This window comes from Protopterus annectens, chromosome 10.part0, assembly GCF_019279795.1.
Source record: "Protopterus annectens isolate FY-2018-M chromosome 10.part0, PAN1.0, whole genome shotgun sequence".
Taxonomy (NCBI): Eukaryota; Metazoa; Chordata; order Ceratodontiformes; family Protopteridae; genus Protopterus; species Protopterus annectens.
In genome coordinates this window covers 146884829-146906057 of record NC_056744.1, presented here as the reverse complement: position 1 = coordinate 146906057, position 21229 = coordinate 146884829, and the positions used below count along the sequence as shown (strand labels likewise).

Here is a 21229-nt window from a genome sequence, read left to right as displayed (position 1 = left end):
TAATGGCTGCTAGGATATCAGCTCCACAACTGGCTCTCACCTCACAGGGAATGAATAGACTGGAACAGCGTCTGCCCTGTGAGAAATGACTGGGCCAATAGACAGTGGGGAGCTGATGGCCAGCAGGCAGTGGGGTGCAAAAGAACTGTAATTAAAACACATACCATTTGACTATACGGATCTTTGTTGACAATGTGCTGTCTTTGCTCTTTAAAATCTTTTCCTGATTTTCCATAGCCTTCCTTCTAAAAAAAAAGTGCCTTTTAATTTCATGGCTGCAGTCACTATCTGCACAGAGTTCTAAACACAGGAAAATAAAATCTGTCACTTTTTCCACTTATTCCCCATCTATTTGCAAAGAACTGACAGGAACAGTTGACATAATTTTAATGTTTTGTTTTATGTTAAGCACCAAACCAGCATTTGCAGTTTTTACTTTCACCTTCATCAACAGGCTCTTCAGCTCTTCCTCAGTTGCAGCTATTACAGTGATAGTGCATAGCTGAGGCTGTTAATATTTTCCCAGGAATTTTGATTCCAGTATCTGATTCATCTAACCCAGCATTTTGCATGAGATATTCAGCATACAAATGAAATATGTAGGGTGACAATATACAGCCTTTCTCCTTTCCCAATCTTGAGCCAGTCAGTTTTTCCACATTCAGTTGTAAATGTTACTAGTGGATTCTAAATAATACTACAGAAGAACTACAATCTTAATTCAGCCTTAATTCACACTTATTCCTACTATGCCTTAATAACTCAACCTGTCCTTACTTCCACATTCTGACATCATTCAATATTTACATTCAGATATACAGCTATACTACATTATATGTTCTCAACACTGTTTATCCATTACCTCAAAACACCGACATTTTTTTTCATTCACTTGAGGTCACACTTTCTTCCTTGTACAGTTAATCCATTACTCCCCTTTTGCTTCAAAACATAAAGCATGTCCTTCCAGCATCTCAAGCCCTTCATCTATTATCTACTGTTTCCAAGCAAATCTGAATAGCCTAGCTCAACTGCAGATACATTAATAATAAAACTGAAACTGTACAACGTTGTATTATTAACCAAAAGTATAGATATCCTTTCTATCACAGAAACCTGGTGGGTTGAAGAAAGGGGATATCAATTATCCGTATATAGCCAAAAATGTTCTTCTTTCAGAAATAAACATGTTGGTGACAAAGAGGAGAATTAATGACACCAGCAAACACCCATCCAAATGCTGTTGTGGCCCTTCTTTTGGGCACTGATCCAAAATGGCCTTTCACTCAGCTAGATCCTACTGTTAACAATACTATGTACATTCTCTATACCAATCACCACTCTCCTCACTTTAAGTATGTTAGCATCAGCCCTCATAATCTTGTTTCCTGGGCCTTGAGAAGGACTACTATTTTACTTAGTGACCTTAACTTTAATTGGCTAAACGCCCCCATCAAGGTAAAATTTACCATCTTCCTTAATTATATGGTCTCACTCAAAAGACTGCATTTCCAACACATCCAAACCCTCAAATTAGAGAAGACACATTGACCAGCTTATTGACATCCCAGACAAATGCTGTGGTGCTTTTGCTTAACAAGATTCTCTTACTGATCACTGCATTTTCATGTCTAACTGGTCTAGATTCTTCTAAAGCAATTTACTGGAAAATCAACTATCTGCAATACAGGTTAATAAAATACTAGTACTCAATCTCCATCTCACTAGAAGTGAAAACAGACGTTATTTAAACGACTCATACTCACCGATGGGCTGCACATAGATGGTATTCTTCCCCACAGTAGGAGTGCTTCTATAAGGATTAGTATAAAACTTTTCAAAATCCTGAATGGCCTCGGGGTGGCTAGGGATCCAGTCAGAACTGGAGTGGATAGTAATAAACTTAAACAGAGGGCTGTCGGGAGGAAAGAAGTTTTCCAATAAATGTCTTTCTCTAGAACTGAATGTTCTTTGATACAGCTTACAAAGATCTTCCCTTTCAGAGATTAAGGCCTTCTTGAGGTCTTGAACTGAGTACTGAATTGTCCTCATCTAAAACAAAAAAGTTATCAGTTGGTTTATTTTGTTTTATTTATATTTGTAATATTTTATCTGTTCTTTACATCAACCAGAATTATTTTTTCTTCAGCTTTCTTTGAGAATCTCTTCACTTGCCACAAGCACTATATCCAAATCTGACAACAAAGGAAAGTTATATACTCACCATATTAAGAGATCTAGTTGATCCTTATCCATACACTTCAATACTTGGACAGGTCACTGCAGGCACCTTTTCTTAGCAACTCTCACACTTTCCTGCAAGTTTGAGCTCTTCCCCTCATTCCAGAGTGCACTGCAATTTGTCTTCAGATCAAGTTAGGCTGAAGTAATATACTACAAGGACCAGTTCCTCATTCTAAAACATATAATGAAAAAAAAAATTCCTAAGGCCTCTATGCTTTAAAAAAAATATATATATATATATATATGTATATATATACAGAACGCTTGTCTGCTCAGCAAGAAAATATCTGTGGACATCTGGCTACCCTCCAGTTCAATGTGTAGATGACAATTTGGAAGGGGAGAAACAGGTGAGTGGGTCTATTGCAGTTTACAGCAATGATTAAGGATCAATTAGCTCCATTGTAATGTTTGGACTGAGACCCCAGCACTACAGAATAGGTGGTCTTGAGATAAAATACCCTGTAAATGATGGCATCAAAGATGTTCTTGACCTTGAAATAATATTAGCTTTATAATGCTTGGTAAATGTATGCAAGGAAGCCCATGCTACTGCTGCTGCACAAATATCATCCACTGAGAAATTCTTGAAAAAAAAATCTGATCTTCCCCAGTCAGCTTTTGGTTTGGCTGGTAAATTTTTATGACTGGACATGCAGCAGAAGGAAAAGCAGTTGATTTTATTCTTGCAACCCACTTTCTCAATCTGTTATAGGCAAAGGTTAAAAATAATTGATAATCTTGCCTTGTGTAATATATGTGATCTAAGTATTTGTGGAGCTGTCTAAGGATGTCCAAGCAAAGCTATCTGAATTCTCTTCACTGGAGTGCTGTGGGAAGAATACCAGAAGATTTATCATTCATATTAGATTAAGATCGGCGACTACTTTGGGAATGAAGGTTGAATCAGTTTTGAGTATAACTGCATTTTTTGGGAAAACAATGTAATGCAGTTTGGAGGAGATAGCATGCAATTTGGAAGCATGCTTAATTGATGTGATAGCCACTAAAATGAGAAAAAAATTGACATTTATTTTGGCTGTTGGCTTAAAGAGGGTTTAAGTCAATTTTTCTAAAACAAAATTCAAGTTCCAGTAGGGTGTGAGATTCTTCTGGGATCCCTGAGGTATGAACAATTAAAAAAAAAAAAAAAACTCTTAAGAAGGTTTTGCTAACACATTGAGAAGCCAAAGATGAATGGTTGAGGCCTTGATTGCAAGTTGGGATGGTAGCCAAGTAAACTTTTACTGTAGAAAAGCTAGATCCCTTATAAAATAAAGGGTCTATATTAGAACAACGAACATTCAAAATGTTGAGTTTTCTAATATCGAACCCTACAAATTGAAAATACGAAACATCGAAAATTCAGAACAGCAAATTTTTTCCTAGGGAAAAAATTTGCTATTCCGAAACACATACACACAACACTAGCACACCAAACAAACTGCAATCCACACACATTCACCTAAACTCTTACCCCTAACCCTATACTAAACTATCTACACACCACTAACTATCCACTTACCTTAACCCAAACCCTAAGGTCAGTCACTATCGCACACTCACCTCACCCTAACCCTAACCCGCCTACCCCGCCCTAACCCTCATGTCCACACGATCGCACACTTACCTGACCCGTCCTAACCCTCACGTCCACACAATCGCACACTTACCTGACCCGCCCTAACCCTCACGTCAACACAATCGAACACATACCTAACCCGCACCCTAACCCTAACTCACCTAACCCGCCATAACCATCATGACCACACATTCGCATACATACCTAACCCGCACCCTAACCCTAACTAACCTAACCCGCACTCAATCGCACACTTACCTGAACCCGAACCGCAACTTTCCACCAGAGCACTGACAATACTGAAGAAACAGAAACGGACAACAGAATTCTTTGATATTTTCAGCGTTCGCTGAAAACAGGTCGATATTAGAACACTCAACATTTTAAATGTTCGGTGTTCTAATATAGACCCAAAATAAACATGATAAGCATAGACAGACTGAGGAGCTTAGTGGACTGAATGGGGCCAGCCTTTCTTGTGCTGCCCACAAAGTATATTTGAGGAATTTATCTTAATATGTTTTTCTAGTCAAGGGTTTCTGGTATACTAACATTAAATGTACCACCCTTGGAGGGTAATCTAGCTTCCTGGCCATCACTGGAAGTGGAGAATCCACTCTGTTAACTTGATGAACTAGATGTCAACAATGAGGTCTACCAGAAGATGATAGGAGCCTTAGATCATGCTCTAGGAGAGTTCTTCTTATAAAGTAAGACCACTGCAACAAAAAAACAAACCTGTCTGGGCCAGAATGGGGCTATGAAAATGACTTTGCCTCTCCACAGCATAGCTTTCTGAATGAACGTTATCATGAGGGGCAGTAGAGGGAAGCCACAAGAGAAACCTGGGGTCAGGGATAGAGTAGGTTAACTCTGGACAGTGAGAAGAGATTAGGGTAAAGAAGTTGTTGCATGTGGTGGGTGCTGGAAGGTATGGCTTGAAAAACACAGTCGGGCTTCCCTCACAGACAGAAGAGCATACTTGCTGTACACATGCTTAAAGACTACTCATAAGCCATTAGAAGACATTTGTTCAAGTTCTCTATTAAGGAACTGGCTTGTTGTGGGATATGCATTGTGACTAGAAAGCTCTGCAAGTTGGTATTTCATTCCTATACCCTCATTGCTTACCAATAGCGGGGATAAATTTGGAATATTGGAGGCAATTACACCAGATATAAGGGGTGGACAATGGGCAATAATACTTGAAAAACAAGAAGCCTTATGGCAACTAAGGATGAATTCCCTACAATGACCAGGACTGAATAACAGTTTTTCACTTGCATGTTTTTTAAAACTAAAAGCTCTGGAAAGATAAAGTTTATATGGAAGTGTTTTATATTTAATATTAAATAGTATGTTTTAGTCATTGTACTGTATTTATATATGAGATAGAGTACATTTATTCATATATTTATTCATTTATTAAGATATATCTTATTAGTTATGTAAATGAGGGGGGCGTTTTTTAGGATTGATTAGATGCCATTCAAGTATTTAAATGAAGTGTATTTTACTAATTAAATCACTTTGAAGAAATTCCTGACTGAGCAGGGATGAAAGCTTGTGCATATAACCTGGAATTTTGTGGGGAATAAACCTTTGTGTTTTATATCTACTTTGTGACATCATTTAACTTTCTCTACTTTCATCAGCTGCTCTCCAGCTCCATGTGTGCCATTTTTTACTTATTTGTTCAAGTTCTCTACTAAGGAACTGGCTTGGTGAGGGATATGCATTGTGACTAGAAAGCTCTGCAAGTTGGTATTCCATTCCTATACCCTCATTGCTTACCAACAGCGGGGGATAGGACTTGCTTCCCCTGCTATTTGTTGATATACCACATCACAACAATGATATGATAGTAAATGGCTATTCCAACCTGAAGATGATGGTGCTGAAAAGCTTGGAACGGTAGGAGGACTGCTCTTATCTCCAAGATATCAATGTGCAGCTCATCTCTTGTTGTGTCCATGCTCCCTGGACTGTTTATCTCACCCCAAGACAAGCATGTCTGTGATGACAGCAACCACTGGAAGGAAAGAAAGGAAATAAAATTATCCTGATATTAGATTCTGCAGTTGTGTCCTACCTCTGACAATATGGCAGTGGCCTCACAAAACATCACATCTGCGGGAAGCTCTCACTTCATGTTGCTCATATTGGAACTGTTGGGATTTTCTGTACCAGATAATCTTCACTCCCTTTTGGTTCCTGGAATAGGAACTTTGAGGGGCCTACCTATAGTCACTCTGTTGCAAGCTGTCTTTTACCTTTGGCCTAAACTAAGTGGAAATGTCATGAGGGAATTGTCAAAAGTCACTCTGAAGTATTCTGCAAATCCTGCTAGCCTTAGTCAGGCGTGCTGCCTCAAGGCAATGCCTGATTCTGTTTCTCTCACTACTCAAACTGCAGCACTATATAATAATTGCATGGAGAGCATGGTAGCATTACTCACAATGGCCTCTGTATAGCTCTAACTGAAAAAGTACTTAAAGAATATACACACTTCCCTAGGTGACAGACTCCTTGTCAGGAGAATGAATCACCTGGGCATCTTCTTTAAGCTCTCTCTTCATACAACTAACACAACAGACTCTACAAGGGGTTCTTCTGCTCTAGTAAGGCCAGTTTTTGGATGGCCTAAGAGCTTTATCGGGTTTACTGGGAATGGATTCCACTATGTGGGGCTCTTTCCTGGTCTACTGACAAGTGATGTCCACCATTCTATCGGGAGAAGTGGGATCACCCAAGATGTTGGTAGGGCAGATTAAAAGTCCTCTTGAAGGGTATCTTCCTCAGAACAAGTGGGGTTTGTGAGCTAGGCTCCCCTCTCCCAAATCATTTCAAGGAATTTTGTAAATCTGTGGTCTTCTAGAGGGGACTAGGGGAAGCCTACCTTTGTCAAGATCCATTGTCTAGGATAGGGGACTCTAAGGAGAGTCTAAGCGTTTTCTCTTACATATTCTCTTCCTGGGAATGTTCTGAAAGGAATTGTCCATGCATTCTGGACAAGACTCCTCCCTACACCATGGTCCTGCTGGAAGAAAATGATCAGCAAAAAGAGCCAAACTGCCTAGTGTGTTATGGTGGAGCTGTTATACATAGCAGGTGCATGCTCCATCACTGAAAACTTCAGGGTTTGCCTCGGGATCACCCCTTTACCTCAACAGTTGGTATCAAGGTTGTCAGAGGCATGACCCATGTCACCACTGAGAATAACAACACAGCTATGATACCAATAGTCCCTGGCACTGGGCTTTGTTGAGGTGGACATGTGGGGCTTCTGCACACAGTTGTTCACCTCTGAGTGCATCAACACCATAAACACACCAGAAGAGTAAGGGTTAATAATAGAACTGAAACATTATTTCCAGCAAACTTAAGGATAGTGACTTCCAGCGCCAACAGGGGTTGGTGCCAATGGCTCTCATACCAATGGTGTCAACACTATGGAAAATGTTACAGTAGATGTGAAGTTAATAGCACAGATTCTATAGAAGGCCCTAACACCACAATAAACAGAACATGCTGGAGGGATAGATTCTGGAAAAAACTACCTATCTATGTCAAACAATGCTCTTCACTACCACTCCTCAAGAAAAATCTTGATGATTGGATGGGAAATAGGAAATTCTCCTCGGGGATCACCTCTGTGGCTCTGCTCGACAGGGGCACAGGAAAATAATTTTCTTGGATGGCGAAAGCCAGTGTACCTTTTTGGCTAAGCTTATATAGGCCCTAGGGCCAACAGCCTAGTATCTACCTATGAATACTCCCAGGTGCCAAAATAGGAGAGTAGTGGCACATCCCTGGCTGCCCTAGGAAGACAGAGGAAAAATGACACCAAGCTCCAGCTAGGCCTTTCAAAAGGCTGTCATTATTTTCTCTCAGTCCACTGACACAGAAAGTCTATCCATTAACCTGGATAACCTAACTGAAGGGGCAGAAGCCAGTCTGGAATGCAACAACTCGGGCAACTCTTGAACCAAGGATAAGTTGCCTAGTCTTCTCCTCATGCCTAGTAAAAAAAAAAAAAAACCTGAATAAATTGGGCCTAACCAAGCCCAGAAGGAGAGATGATGGTGGTATCAGCAGTCCCCTGGAAGGTCCTAGTAGTAAGAAGGAGGAAACATTTAGTTTAGAGGGTTTGGCTGGCAAATACACATCAAAACCCTTGTCCCCAGTCTCCCTCATCCTCCTTTTTTCTTTTATTTTCTTGGGCCACAGTATTAGCTTATTTCACCTATCTAATACAATCTGTGCACTGTAAAAATTCTGCCGTCAAATGTCCAAGCCCCTGGTAAACAACACACAAATTGTGTGGGCCCTGGGGCAAATCTTACATCCACAATTCCTACACTTAGAAAAGCCTGAGGTCTTTTCCCGATCCATGAGAACTTTCCAAATACTATCTGTAACCACAAGAAATACAATTGACTTGGTAAAGAAATGCCTATGTGGGAAAATAATACCAGTGGTAAAAATTCTTATTATTGAATGTGCTGGTGTTTTTTCTAGATAAGAATTGGAGGAAAGAAAGCATAAAATATAGAAAAGTAAGGGAGAGTGGCCTAAGTGGGAATGGGGAGTGATATTTTTATTTATTTATAACTGTGAGACAACCGGAAGAATGTAAAGAGTTGTATACAAAAAAAAGAGAACAAAATGAGGAAAATAGTGACTTAAATGTCATAAAACTAAGAAAAAGGATAATTTTAATACAGTAGCTGTTCAAGCTGTACAAGATCCATGTTTAATTGTAGAAGTGGCAACAATATCTGAAGGTTCAGGACAGTGCATTCTGGGACGAAGGGAGGAGCTTGAGCTTTGCAGGAGATTGTGAGAACTGTTGAGAAAAGGTTCCTGTGGTGGCCAGTCCAAGCACTACAGCATGGACTGGATTAACAAAAATCTACACATTCTGCAACAGACCTTGCTCATGTTATTGATGCCACTGAAGGAACTTAATTAGGGTTGCCACCTTTCCAAATGCCCAAAGTGGGACATTTGTGCTACAAACATCAGATTTTGCAGGGCAAAACATACCCACGGCCAGTACAAAGGACAGAACTTCAGTTTTTTGCCTGAATAAAAGTCTATTCTTGTAGCATTTTAGTTCCTTATTCTGTTTCTTATAACATTTAGTTGTTTCAAATACAGAATAACTGTTTTATGCAACTATGACATAAAATATAGAAAATAATTTTGTCCTAAACTCTCAGGACATTTGCCACTTTTTTCACATTTTTTTGCAGGACACAACTGCCCAAAGAGGGACTGTCCCTCCCAAAGTGGGACAGGTGGTAACCCTAAACTTAATACAGAAAGCAGTAGGAGAATCATGCCTACATATTACTGTTAAATGTAACGGCATGGGGAGACCTTCTGGATCTACCAGTCTTGCACTTAATGTAACGCTTTCTTATCACAACACTTGCATGCCATGTGTAAAGCTTATACATATTTGAGGGGTGGATAGAAACAAAAAATCATTCAAAATAAAACAGTGTAGTACCACATGGTGATTACAAGTTCCACTGCCTGAGACCTTGAAAGGAATTTAACTAGAGGTATGCTCTTCTCTATGCTATGGGCTTTCACTCTGCAGCCTTAGCTGCCTCAGTCAGTACTAGTAAATTCCTTTCTCTGCTATCACAAGCTGTATCCAGAACATCCTGTTCACATAGCTGTGAATGTTTTTTTTTTTTTTTGCACAGGAAGGAGAGAAGTCAGCATAAAATGCTAGTGTCATGCTTCAAACGTAATGGCAATCACTTACAGAAACGATCAAGTTTTAGTAAAATAGCCTTACTTCAAGAATGTTTTTTTCAGAAAAGCAAAAGGGCTTTTTTTATTTACATTGTTATACATAGACTATGCAAGTAAGGCAGCAGGCGGCAATATGTTCTGTATAAATGATTGTAAGAATACTGTGGCAGCAATACAGATAGGTTTGACATGCTCAATGAAGTAAAACCGGATTAGAATGTAAGGCAGAAGCTGGCAAACTACATTCATGAATATACCGATGAGTGAGAAGAAAAGGGTTGGGGTAAATGTGTGAATGCTGATGTTTGTGTTCATTAAAACAATGGCTAGGCATGTGACTTGCTTTGTCTGATACTCTGCTAGTTTCTGTTAGCAGTTTTTGACTGTAAACAAACCTCAACTTCAAACAATAACTGCTGCAATGCTATTATATATTTCAACATCTGTCATTTTCTTACTTGTAGCAATTAGTCAGCAGAAGTAAGCAACTTAAAATTAGAAGTGAAAAAAAGCAGCACAACCAGTTCTGTTTCATGGAACAGCTGTTTTGATCTAAAACTAAACAGCTGTGCAAAAAAAATGTGGACAGATCTGGTAGATAAACAAACACAGAAACACTAAAAAAGGGAAGCTGTAAAAGGTTCAGTGATCCATAGAGCCTGCAAACTCTTGTTACAGTTTTTAGTAATGTAGCCTTCAAATACTTCCTGCTTTTTTTCTTTATGCCCCTTATGCACTTTCTTGCATGCCTGTCCAACCTTCTGCTAAGCCTTATTATTACTGCTCCAGTTTCAGTACAAACCTCTCAACTGTCTCTGATTTTCATTTATTTAACATTTGTTTACCAGGAAAGACCGACCTGGAATGAAGCCAATTTTCAGCGGAGGCCTGGGGAGAAACACTCCAGACACGTCTTTGTAATGTGGGAGGAAACCGGAGAACCCGGAAGAAACCCACATATATGCAGGGAGGACATGCAGACTCCGCAGAGAAGGCACCCCAGCCAGAAATCAAATTGGAGAACCTCTTGCTGTGAGGCGACAACGCTACTGCTGCACCACTGAGCCGTCCATTTTGGCTCAAATTTTAGCTTTGTCCCTCTTAATCCCTCCTAAAACTGGTGGCATTTGGAGGAAAGATGGTGAATTACACTTGATAAATAATGACAATAATTAAGAGTTATAGACATCTTTTACTTTTACTTCAGAAAAGTATATTAATTCACATTCTCTTATTCTGTCAATGTCCCAAGTCAATAGTACTAATATTTTAAAAGTATCCCTGATTTTTTTCTGGATTTGTCCCGGATTCTGTTGAAGTTTGTCCTTGACTGGTTCGGAACTATATATCAGTATGTTCAGTACCTCAGAACCGTCTTCAAAAGAACACTTATAGAAGGCATTCTGGGACTGAGACTTTCGTTCTCCCTTCTTCTATAGTCAGAGTCCCTCCTATGCAGGCCACCAATAAAATAAAATGGTTGTCCTCCGAAAGACATGCGTGAATGGGCGTGCCTTCGCTGAAGGCTGGGCGTCAGGCTGGCAACTCGGTACCATAAAAATCTACTGCCAATTAGCGGACCGGAGTTCAGGTGTGGCGACCCCTAACCGGGAAAAGCCGAAAAGGCAAACAACAAACATTAAACCCACCTGGTTTAGCCTATGATGGTATCCAAGTACATCAATCAAGTTAGCATCTACTGCCCCATTCATTATGCTGTTAATAATAATATACTTCAAGGTATACGTTTTTGGGCCTACCTCTGTCACAGAAGAATATAAACAGTTCTGCTTCATGGAACAGCTGCGCTGATTAAAAATTGTGCAAACAAAGAGTGTAGAGATCCGACAACTGAAATAAACACAGAGACCACTAAACAGGGAAGCTAAGAAGGGAACAGTGACCCATCTAGTTCAAAAGGTTTGTTACTGAAGCAATAATCCACAACTGTGGGTGGGCATAGCAGGATTTTACTCAGTGCTGGTGTGCTTTGATCATGAGGGCAAAGCCCAAGTAATTAAAGCCAACCATGGATAAATCCGGGTATGCACAAAGAAGTGTGAACTACTGCCTTTATACAATGACGTTACTGAATAAAGAAATTGCTTACATTTCTTAAATAACCTCTCTGTATAACGGTGCTTTATTCTTCTTTCACTTTCTCCATTGTGTACTGATGTACTGCACATGCATATCGGACTGGCATTCCTACACTTGTACGGTAAATCAGTGCAGTGCAGAAAAAAGAATCTCTGTTTTTTTTTTTTTTTAAAAAGTCAGGATTTTACAAGGGACAGGGAAGAAATACAAGGAAAATCAGGTACAATTCTGTTTCTTCAGTTTTGCAGAACATATTTAATTTTCTTGTATTTTGCTGTCCCCCAGCAAATGACAACAGAAAGTTTGGCTAATCAGTGGTACTTCAGTGGACAGACTTTCTTTTCGATTGGCATATGCTCAATTTACAATGGGCACACTGGTTGAGCTGTCCAATCAGCATACTCATTTTTAAATAGCAATGAGCAGTCATTGTTTAAAGAAATGTTTTATATGACTCCTTTTGACTTCAGTCTTTGTTATATGGTAAAATATAAACATACGTATTCCAGTTTAACAGTAGATTTCAAAAAGTGGATTAACAACACATATTTAGATTGCTACACATATCTTTCAACTTGCAGAAACTGAACATTGGAACAAAGGCCTTTAAAAAGTAGGAACGTCCAGTTAAAAAAAAAAAATCTGGATTTGTAATTAGCATAAAATTTGAATACCAAATAACATGTAACTCTTCCCGCAACCAGTAGGAAATACATGTTTAAAAAACAAAGTGACAAAAATTATGGAAAAATATAAGCATAGTGTGACGATTGGGGAGAGATGGGCGAAGGCTGCCAGCATAGTCAAATAGAATTTGATAAATAATTCTGGCATTTACAAATAAATGTAAAATACAGGCATGTTTCTTGAGTGTAAAAGAATACTGTGAAATATGGAACTGCAAAATATGTGACAACATTGCATTCTACTGGCCCAGTGAAGCATGCTGTGACCTTTTCATGTTAGAATTCGGCTCCAGTGCATCTGAATGAATGTTTCATGCCCATTGTTTTAAGGCTAAAGTTTATGACCAGAATTTAGATGTGGAATGTGCTTTATTGCTCTGGTTTATGTTAGAATATACAAGTGAAATTACTTACATTGTTGTAAGTTTCTGAGCAGGTGTTATATTGCTAAATAATGCAGTTTGTGGCCTGAGAAATCCAGACTAAGTGTCAAAAATTATGTAATTTGAGAGGGCCTTAGAGACATGTTTGTTAGTAATGTTTAAATACTGTTTTCTCACAAGAGACTGGGGGCATTTTGATCTTGGATATCTAACTCAGTACTCTGCTAAGCTCACATGTAAGTTTTAGCACTGTGATTTCTTGTAGGAATAGTTAAAGCTACTAAAGATTAATTAGGTATTTTTCTTTGAAATCAGACCAGTCCTACTATATTATTTTAAGTTTCTGTGTGATCTCTGAATTCTTAGATATCTCTGTGGTGTAGTAGTTTTGTCTTGTGTTTTAATTATTTATTATTAAATATTTTTTAAAACCTTCTACCTGTGGCTGGTTTGTGTCGAGATAAACTCTAGAGTACATTGCATATTTATACAGGTTATTGTAATAGGCCACTCTAAAGTAAGCCTTGACTGTTAGTCATACTCCCATTGGATAATAATATTGCACAGTAATAATTGGACACCCTTTTAAGGGCCTTTTAGTAGCTGATATTATTAGCTGGGAGATGGCAGGGATTACTACCATATGGTCTGGGTAAAGGGGCACAGCTGGAGAATGTGTCAGCCTTTCCCAGGAGTGTCTGTGAAGTTGTATAGATACTTATCTCAAAGTGTGTGTGTGTGTGTTGTGTCAGCTACATGGCAGGGACACAAAGCACTGGTTGGACAGAGGGTACTGGTGGTTCTAGCTTGCCCAGCTAGGCTGAGACTTGGACCCTATAGCTGTGCCAGTGGGTAGTCTTATTGGGGACCTGGTGAGCAACGAAGCAACCAGCCCCAGACTGATTGTGATCTCTGTGTGCACTTAAGGGAAATTGTACTTTACTGTGTGCATTAAATAACCTTTTCTCTTCTCGGAGATGACCTCCCTGGTGTTAGTGGTAAGGATTGAGGCTCCTTGATTGCTGGGCCAGGGCACGGCCATCACAAGTGTTTGGCAGTGGTGGGCTCTACTTCTCATACTAATTGGCTTGTAGGGATGTGGGTAGAGCAAATTTCTGTAGCTTATGTACACTGATCTCTAAAAGTGTTTTGTAGTCTAAAACAGCCACGCAGTGTATACTCACAGTTCAGATCACAATTGTTTTATTTCTTTTGTTAGCTTAGTGTTAGTCAGGATGAGCAGGCAGCATGTCAGTAGAAGAGTATGGAAAGCTGACAAGGAGCCAGCTGGCGGAGATGTGCCAGGCTAGGGGACTGGTGCATGGAAACCTGACTAAAGCAGACCTGATGGCAGCCTTGGTTACAGCTGCATCAGAAAAAAGCAGCCTGAAGGACAATCAGACTGACAGTGGAGATACAATATCCACGGAGAATGGACAGCTCAACCTGTCTGCAGTGGACTTAAAATTCCAGCTGGAGCTAAAGAGACTTGAGTTGGAGGCCATGGAACTAGAAGCATCCGAGAAAATGAGGAGTCTTCAAGCTGAGGAAAATGAACGGCAGAGGAGGCAAGAGAGGGAAATGCTGACTCTTCACCAGAGTCATGGAGGTAATGGGAAAGGGAGTAACCAGACCCCAGAAGCACAAAAGGTCAGTAAATTTCTTCCACAGTTTAAAGAGGGGGATAATTTTGATAGCTTCATTCATATGTTTGAGCGGGTATGTAAACAGTATAAAGTTGTCCAAGGGATCTGGGTACAGTTCCTGACCCCCATACTCCATGGAAAAGCTGTAACTTCTTTAGCAAAAATACATGACACTGACTGTTTTGATTATACTGCTGTAAAAAGACATTTATTAGAATGTTTTAAGCTATCACCTGAAATGTACAGAAAAAAGTTTTGTGAGCATAGATGCAAGGCAAACAAAAATGTATGTGAATATGTTGCTGAACTGAGCACTTATTTTCATAGCTGGGTGAGTAGATGCCAGGTCACCCCTTTTGAAGGGCTGACAGACCTTTTGGTACGGGAACAAGCCCTCAGCACTTTGCCTGAGGACATGAGGATCTGGTTAGCTGATAGACAGTGTGCTACTTCAGAGGAGTTGGGGAAGAAAGGAGAACAATACCTAGCAAGCAGGGCAGCCCTGCACAGGAAAGGGACTCCCAGTACTGCTCATGGGTCTAAAGGAACCCATGGTGGGCAGCACAGACTGCCCCAACAGAATCCACCAGTAGCAGGGAAAGCCGCTAGTGCAGGTACACATCCAGAAGCTAGGGTTAAATGTTTTGCATGCAACCAGTGGGGCCATGTAGCATATAGGTGTCCACGGAGGCAAGGTGGGGAACCAAAGGTGAGGGAGCCAGTAAGTGGGAAAGACAAAATGCCAACTGTGGGTTGTCTTGAGACAACAGGGGTACGGAACTACCATCGTGCAGATGTCCTGAGAGGGAAGGACTTGGATGAGACAGTACTATGTACTTATGCAGTTACATGCAATGAGGCTAGGAGACAAGCATGTGGGTCTGGTAGCCTGGGGGAGACCCAGACAGACTGCATACTTGCAGCCAGGACTGCTGAGGTGGTTACTTCAGGGAGTAAGCTACGCTGCAGCAGTGAGACTGAATGTGAGCCACAGCTGCTTGTGGGTACTGATGTTCCCTTGGACAGGGTAACTGCAAAGGCAGAGGTGAGTAGTAGTACCCAGGCTGACAGTGAGGCACCACTGTCAGAGGATGCCAGATTTCCTGTAGAAGGGGAGCTGGGAAGGGTTACAAAGAGAGACTTGAGACAGGCTCAGCTCTCAGACCCTGCATTGCAAGGCCTGAGTCAGGTAGCAAGGGAGGCACCTGATTCTCAAGGGAAGGGGGAATCTGTATACTGGAGCAAAGGGTTACTGTACAGAGAGTGGACCCCTGAGGGAGGGCTAGAAGGTGAAAGAGTACAGCAGTTGGTAGTGCCTAGAGCTTATCATCTAGCGCTTCTAGCCATAGCCCATGATATTCACTTTGCAGGTCATATGGGCATAGAACGTACAAAGAGGCATATTATGCAGAACTTCTATTGGCCTGGAATTTCCAGAGATGTAACAGAGTACTGCAGGACCTGTGAGCAGTGCCAAAAGGCAGGCAAAGCAGGAGACAAGGTAAGAACTCCTTTGATGCCTTTGCCTGCGATTGAGGAGCCATTTCAGAGGGTAGCTATGGATATTGTGGATCCTCTGAGTACCCCAAGTTCCACAGGGAAAAGGTATATCCTAGTGATTGTAGATTATGCTACACAATACCCTGAAGCAGTGGCTTTGTCCTCCATTGAGGCCAAGAAGGTTGCAAATGCTTTGTTAGTCATTTTCAGCAGGGTAGGTTTCCCAAAGGAAATACTAACAGAGGTGCCAATTTTATGTCAGTCCTGCTGGCTTGTCTGTGGAAGTCCTGTGGGGTGAAGCACATGAAGACCATCCCCAGACTAATAGTCTTGTTGAGAGGTTAAACTCTACAATCAAGTCCATGCTACGGGCATTTTCAGATCAGTTTAAGAGGGAGTGGGACAAATATTTGCCCCATCTGTTGTTTGCTTACAGAGAGGTTCCCCAGGAATCCACAGGTTTTTCACCCTTTGAGTTGCTGTATGGGCACAGGGTGAGGGGACCTCTAGATTTAATTCGAGATGAGTGGGAAGGTGAGTGTGAGTCTCACAAGGAGTCTGTTGTGGCATATGTCCTGAACCTCAGGACAAGGATCAGGAAACTCATAGGCCTGGCTCAGGAGAACTTGGCAGAAGCCCAACAACAGAAAAAGGTGTAGTATGACAGGAATGCTCGAGCTAGAGAGTATGCTGTAGGGCAGCAGGTGATGGTTCTCATTCCTGTCAGACACAACAAGTTACAAGCAGCTTGGGAGGGACCCTACAAGGTGGTAAGAAAGGTAAGTGATGTTAACTACATGGTGGAAGTGCTAGGCAGATGGCAGGGGCACAAACTGTACCATGTTAACATGATGAAACCTTACCATGATAGGAAGGTCCTTGTGCTGAGCATTTGCAGTATATTGCTGGAGGAGTCAGAGAGATCTTGTGACTGATCTCCTCAGTGAGGCTCGGGCTGACACCTCGGTGGAAGGAGTAGCAATGTCCCAGCAGCTATCTCCTACCCAGGTTCAAGAAATCCGAGCAGTGTTGCAGGAATTTGGGGACGTTTTCACTGGGAAACCAGGGTGCACCCACCTGGTGCAGCACCAGGTGGATACAGGACCCCAAAGGCCTATTAGGCAGGCCCCTTATAGGGTGCCTGAGAGAGTCAAACAGACTTTGGAAGAGGTACAGGAGATGTTGGAACTAGGGGTGATTCAGGAGTCCAACAGTCTCTGGGTATCCCCAGTGGTACTGGTGCCAAAGAAGGATGGCAGCACCAGGTTCTGTGTGAATGACAGGAAATTAAACAGTCACACAGAGTTGGATGCTTACTCCATGCTTAGGACAGATGAGACCCTAGAGCAGCTGGGTGGGGCTAAGTATCTTACAACCATTGATCTTACTAAGGGTTACTGGCAGGGGCCCTTGACTCCCAGTGCTAGAGAGGTCAGCCTTTGTGACTCCTTTTGGCTTGTATGAGTTCACAAAGATGCCCTTTGGGATGAAGAATGGCCCAGCGACTTTCCAGAGGCTGGAAGATCATATCTTAGCAGGAGCAGAAGGGTTTGCCCTTGCTTACATGGATGATATTGCCATCTACAGCCATTCCTGGCAAGAGCACCTTCAGCATGTCAGGGAGGTACTGGGCAGACTACAGAAGTCAGGGTTGACCATTAAGCCGAGCAAATGTCAGGTGGGTATGGCAGAGGTCTCCTACCTAGGACATAGAGTGGGGAGTGGTAAGATAAGGCCAGAAGCTGCCAAAGTAGAAGCCATTCAGGCATGGTTGGCACTTGTTACCAAAAGCAGGTGAGGGTATTCTTGGGAACAGCAGGGTACTACAGAAAGTCCATTCCCAATTATAGTACCATAGCTGCTCCCCTCACAGACCTGACAAGGTAGTGTGGACCCCAGCATGTGATCGGGCATTAGAGAAGCTTAAGGAAGCTTTGGGAGTACCCCCTGTGTTAACCAGTCCAGACTATAGCAAAGAATTTGTTGTGCAGGTAGATGCTGGGGGCTGTACTTAGCCAGATTTCTTCAGCAGGGGAAGAGCACCCAGTTGTTTATCTCATTCATAGGCTCCAACCCAGGCAGGAATGCTACGCCCCAGGCAGGAATGCTACACAGCGGTAAAAAAAAGAATGTCTAGCCATAGTGTGGGTACTACAAAAACTTTAGCCTTATCTGTATGGAAGAAAATTCACTGTGATGACAGCTCACAACCCTCTAACACGGTTAAACAGAGCCAGTCAGCAAAATGCCAAGTTGCTAAGATGGAGTCTGGGGTTGCAAGCATATGATATGTCAGTGCAGCACCGCAGTGGGAGTAGCAGTGCCAATGCAGACGGGCTCTCAAGACAGGGAACAGGGTGAGGTACACCCAGATAGACCTGACACTCTCAAGCGATGTTTCTCAAGGGGCACTTAAAAAACATGCTTGGTTCCCGGGGGGGGGGGGATAGATGTGATGATTTGGGAGAGATGGGCGAAGGCTGCCAGCCTAGTCAAACAGAATTTGATATATAATTCTGGCATTTGTAAATAAATGTAAAATACATGCATGTTTCTTGAGTGTAAAAGAATACTGTGAAATGTGGAACTGCAAAATATGTGACAACATTGCACTCTACTGGCCCAGTGAAGCATGTAGTGACCCTTTCATGTTAGAATTCGGCTCCAGTACATCTGGATGAAGGTTTCATGCCCATTGTTTTAAGGCTAAAGTTTATGACCAGAATTTAGATGTGGAATGTGCTTTATTGCTCTGGTTTATGTTATAATATACATGTGAAATTACTTATATTGTTGTAAGTTTCTGAGCAGGTATTAGATTTCTAAATAATGCAGTTTGTGGCCTGAGAACTCCAAGTGTCAAAAATGATGTAATTTGGGGGGGCCTTAGCGACATGTTTGTTAGTAATGTTTAAATACTGCTTTCTCACAAGAGACTGGGAGCATTTTGATCTTGGATATCTAACTCGGCACTCTGCTTAAGCTCACATGTAAGGTTTAGCACTGTGATTTCTTGTAGGAATAGTTAAAGCTACTAAAGATTAATCAGGTATTTTTCTTTGAAATCAGACCTGTCCTACTGTATTATTTTAAGTTTCTGTGTGATCTCTGAACTCTTAGATATCTCTGTGGTGTAGTAGTTTTGATTTGTGTTTTAATTATTTATTATTAAATATTTTTTTAAAACCTTCTACCTGTGGCTGGTTTATGTAGAGATAAGCTCTAGAGTGCATTGCATATTTATAGAGGTTATTGTAATAGGCCACTCTAAAGTAAGCCTTGACCGTTAGTCATACTACCATTGGATAATAATATTGCACAGTAATAATTGGACTCCCTTTTAAGGGCCTTTTAGTAGCTGATATTATTAGCTGGGTGGTGGCAGGGATTACTTCTGCATGATATGGGTAAAGGGGCACAGCTGGAGAATGTGTCAGCCTTTCCCAGGAGTGTCTGTGAAGTTATATAGATACTTATCTCAAAGTGTGTGTGTGTTGTGTCAGCTACATGGCAGAGACATGAAGCACTGGTTGGACAGAGGGTACTGGAGGTTCTAGCTTGCCCAGCTAGGCTGAGACCTGGACCCTATAGCTGTGCCAGTGGGTAGTCTTATTGGGGACCTGGTGAGCAACGAAGCAACCAGCCCCAGACTGACTGATCTCTGTGTGCACTTAAGGGAAATTGTACTTTACTGTGTGTATTAAATATCCTTTTATCGGAGACGACCTCCCTGGTGTTAGTGGTGAGGATTGACGCTCCTTGATTGCTGGGCCAGGGCACGGCCAACACAAACAGTATCAAAGAAAGTGTAAAATCCATGGACTTTACTGAACTGTACTGCAAAATTCTACCCACACAAGGTCATTTATTTTTTCTTAAGATTAAGGGAGGTGTAACATGCGTATTCTCTTTCTTTAAATTATTGTTGCCATTAGTTTGCTGGTCATGTAGTATGATTTTTTTGTGTAATAGACAGCTTAAAAAAATCACACCTAATGATGGGGACTCAGAAAAGTGTATGAAAGGATAAATCAAAAATGAAAATAGGGACTTACCTCCATTCCCATGTTGGCTTACTTCTCAGTATACTTTTTGCTCCTTTATGAATGTAATTATGTATGGCTGTTATTTGCCTTAAGGATCTGCATCTAAAATCCCATTTTCAACCAATAAGGATGACAGAAGTTAGACGCACAGAGAATAGACCAGAGGGGGCTGGAATTTACTGATGGCAAAGGAACCAAGGTATTGGGAACAAATAATAAGCGAAGGAAAGTTAATATAATGGGAAGAGGCCAAGAAAACATTTGGATTACAAACTAGTAATTGCCTTCCCTATCAAGCACTGATAAGAGTACAGACAAACAGAAAGGGATAGGGAAATCCTAAATGAAAGACTTGCACTTGCTAAGTTTTTAATCGAATCTAGAGCAGAAGCTATTAAAAAAGGAAACATTAGTAGGGCATATAACATATTGCATGATAATTACAGTAATCAATCAAAAGAGGTCAGAAAAGATTAAGAGATATTAGATGTGGAATTCATAAAGAAACAATGGGAGGACGCATGTATGGCACCCAAATATGCAACACAGTCTAGAAGACTTAGGATGCTTACCTGGAAGTGTTTACATAGATACTTTTAAACCTCAAGCAGACTCCAAAGAATATTTCCTCAGGTAAATGGCAAATGTTGGAGGTATGATGGGGAAGAAAGACATAGCTGGGAACATAAGTTTTAGGAAGTGTAATGAGTTGGCAGACTTTAAAAAAAACTCCCTATACAGTACTTTCTCCTCCCCTCCTTTCAGAGTTCTTCCAAACATTAATGACATGAAGACAGCTGGATACAGCAGCTTGAATCTCACACCTGCCTCTCGACACTCCCTGATTATTGGAATAAATCTATTTCTCTCTAACTTGGTGTACAGTAAATAATCATTTTCCACAACACACTCTACTGTCTCCAACTTTTAATACTTTGCCCTTTTGTCACATATTTGTGAGGATCAACTCTTTCAGCTGGTAAGTTTGCATCTTTACTAATAAAGGTCTTGGCTGCTTTTGGTGTATACACATAATGTGCCCCTTCAATTAACAGATCCTACTGTGGGATATCAGTCCAATATTTGTGCCTTCATAAAATTAAAACAGTCTGTTCCTTCTAGTTTCTCTGGTACAGCAGAAAATCTCAGCTTTTCCCTAAGTGCTCTGTCCTCTAATTCTACCATTTTTGAAACATCTTTATTGAGCAGTCTCATACCTCAGCAAACCTTTTATTAATTTCAGCTTCTAATTTTCACAGGTTTTATCAGC

General features: G+C 41.1%; 1 protein-coding gene across 1 annotated transcript in view; it reads right to left on the bottom strand.

The window, feature by feature from the left end:
- The window catches only part of AMZ2 (archaelysin family metallopeptidase 2), an 821206-nt gene that overhangs the window by 680533 nt on the left and 119444 nt on the right, over positions 1-21229 (bottom strand). Inside the window, exon 2 of the mRNA XM_044085114.1 lies at positions 1767-2052. Coding sequence (XP_043941049.1) covers positions 1767-2052 — 286 coding nt within the window. The remainder of the gene's footprint in view (positions 1-1766; positions 2053-21229) is intronic.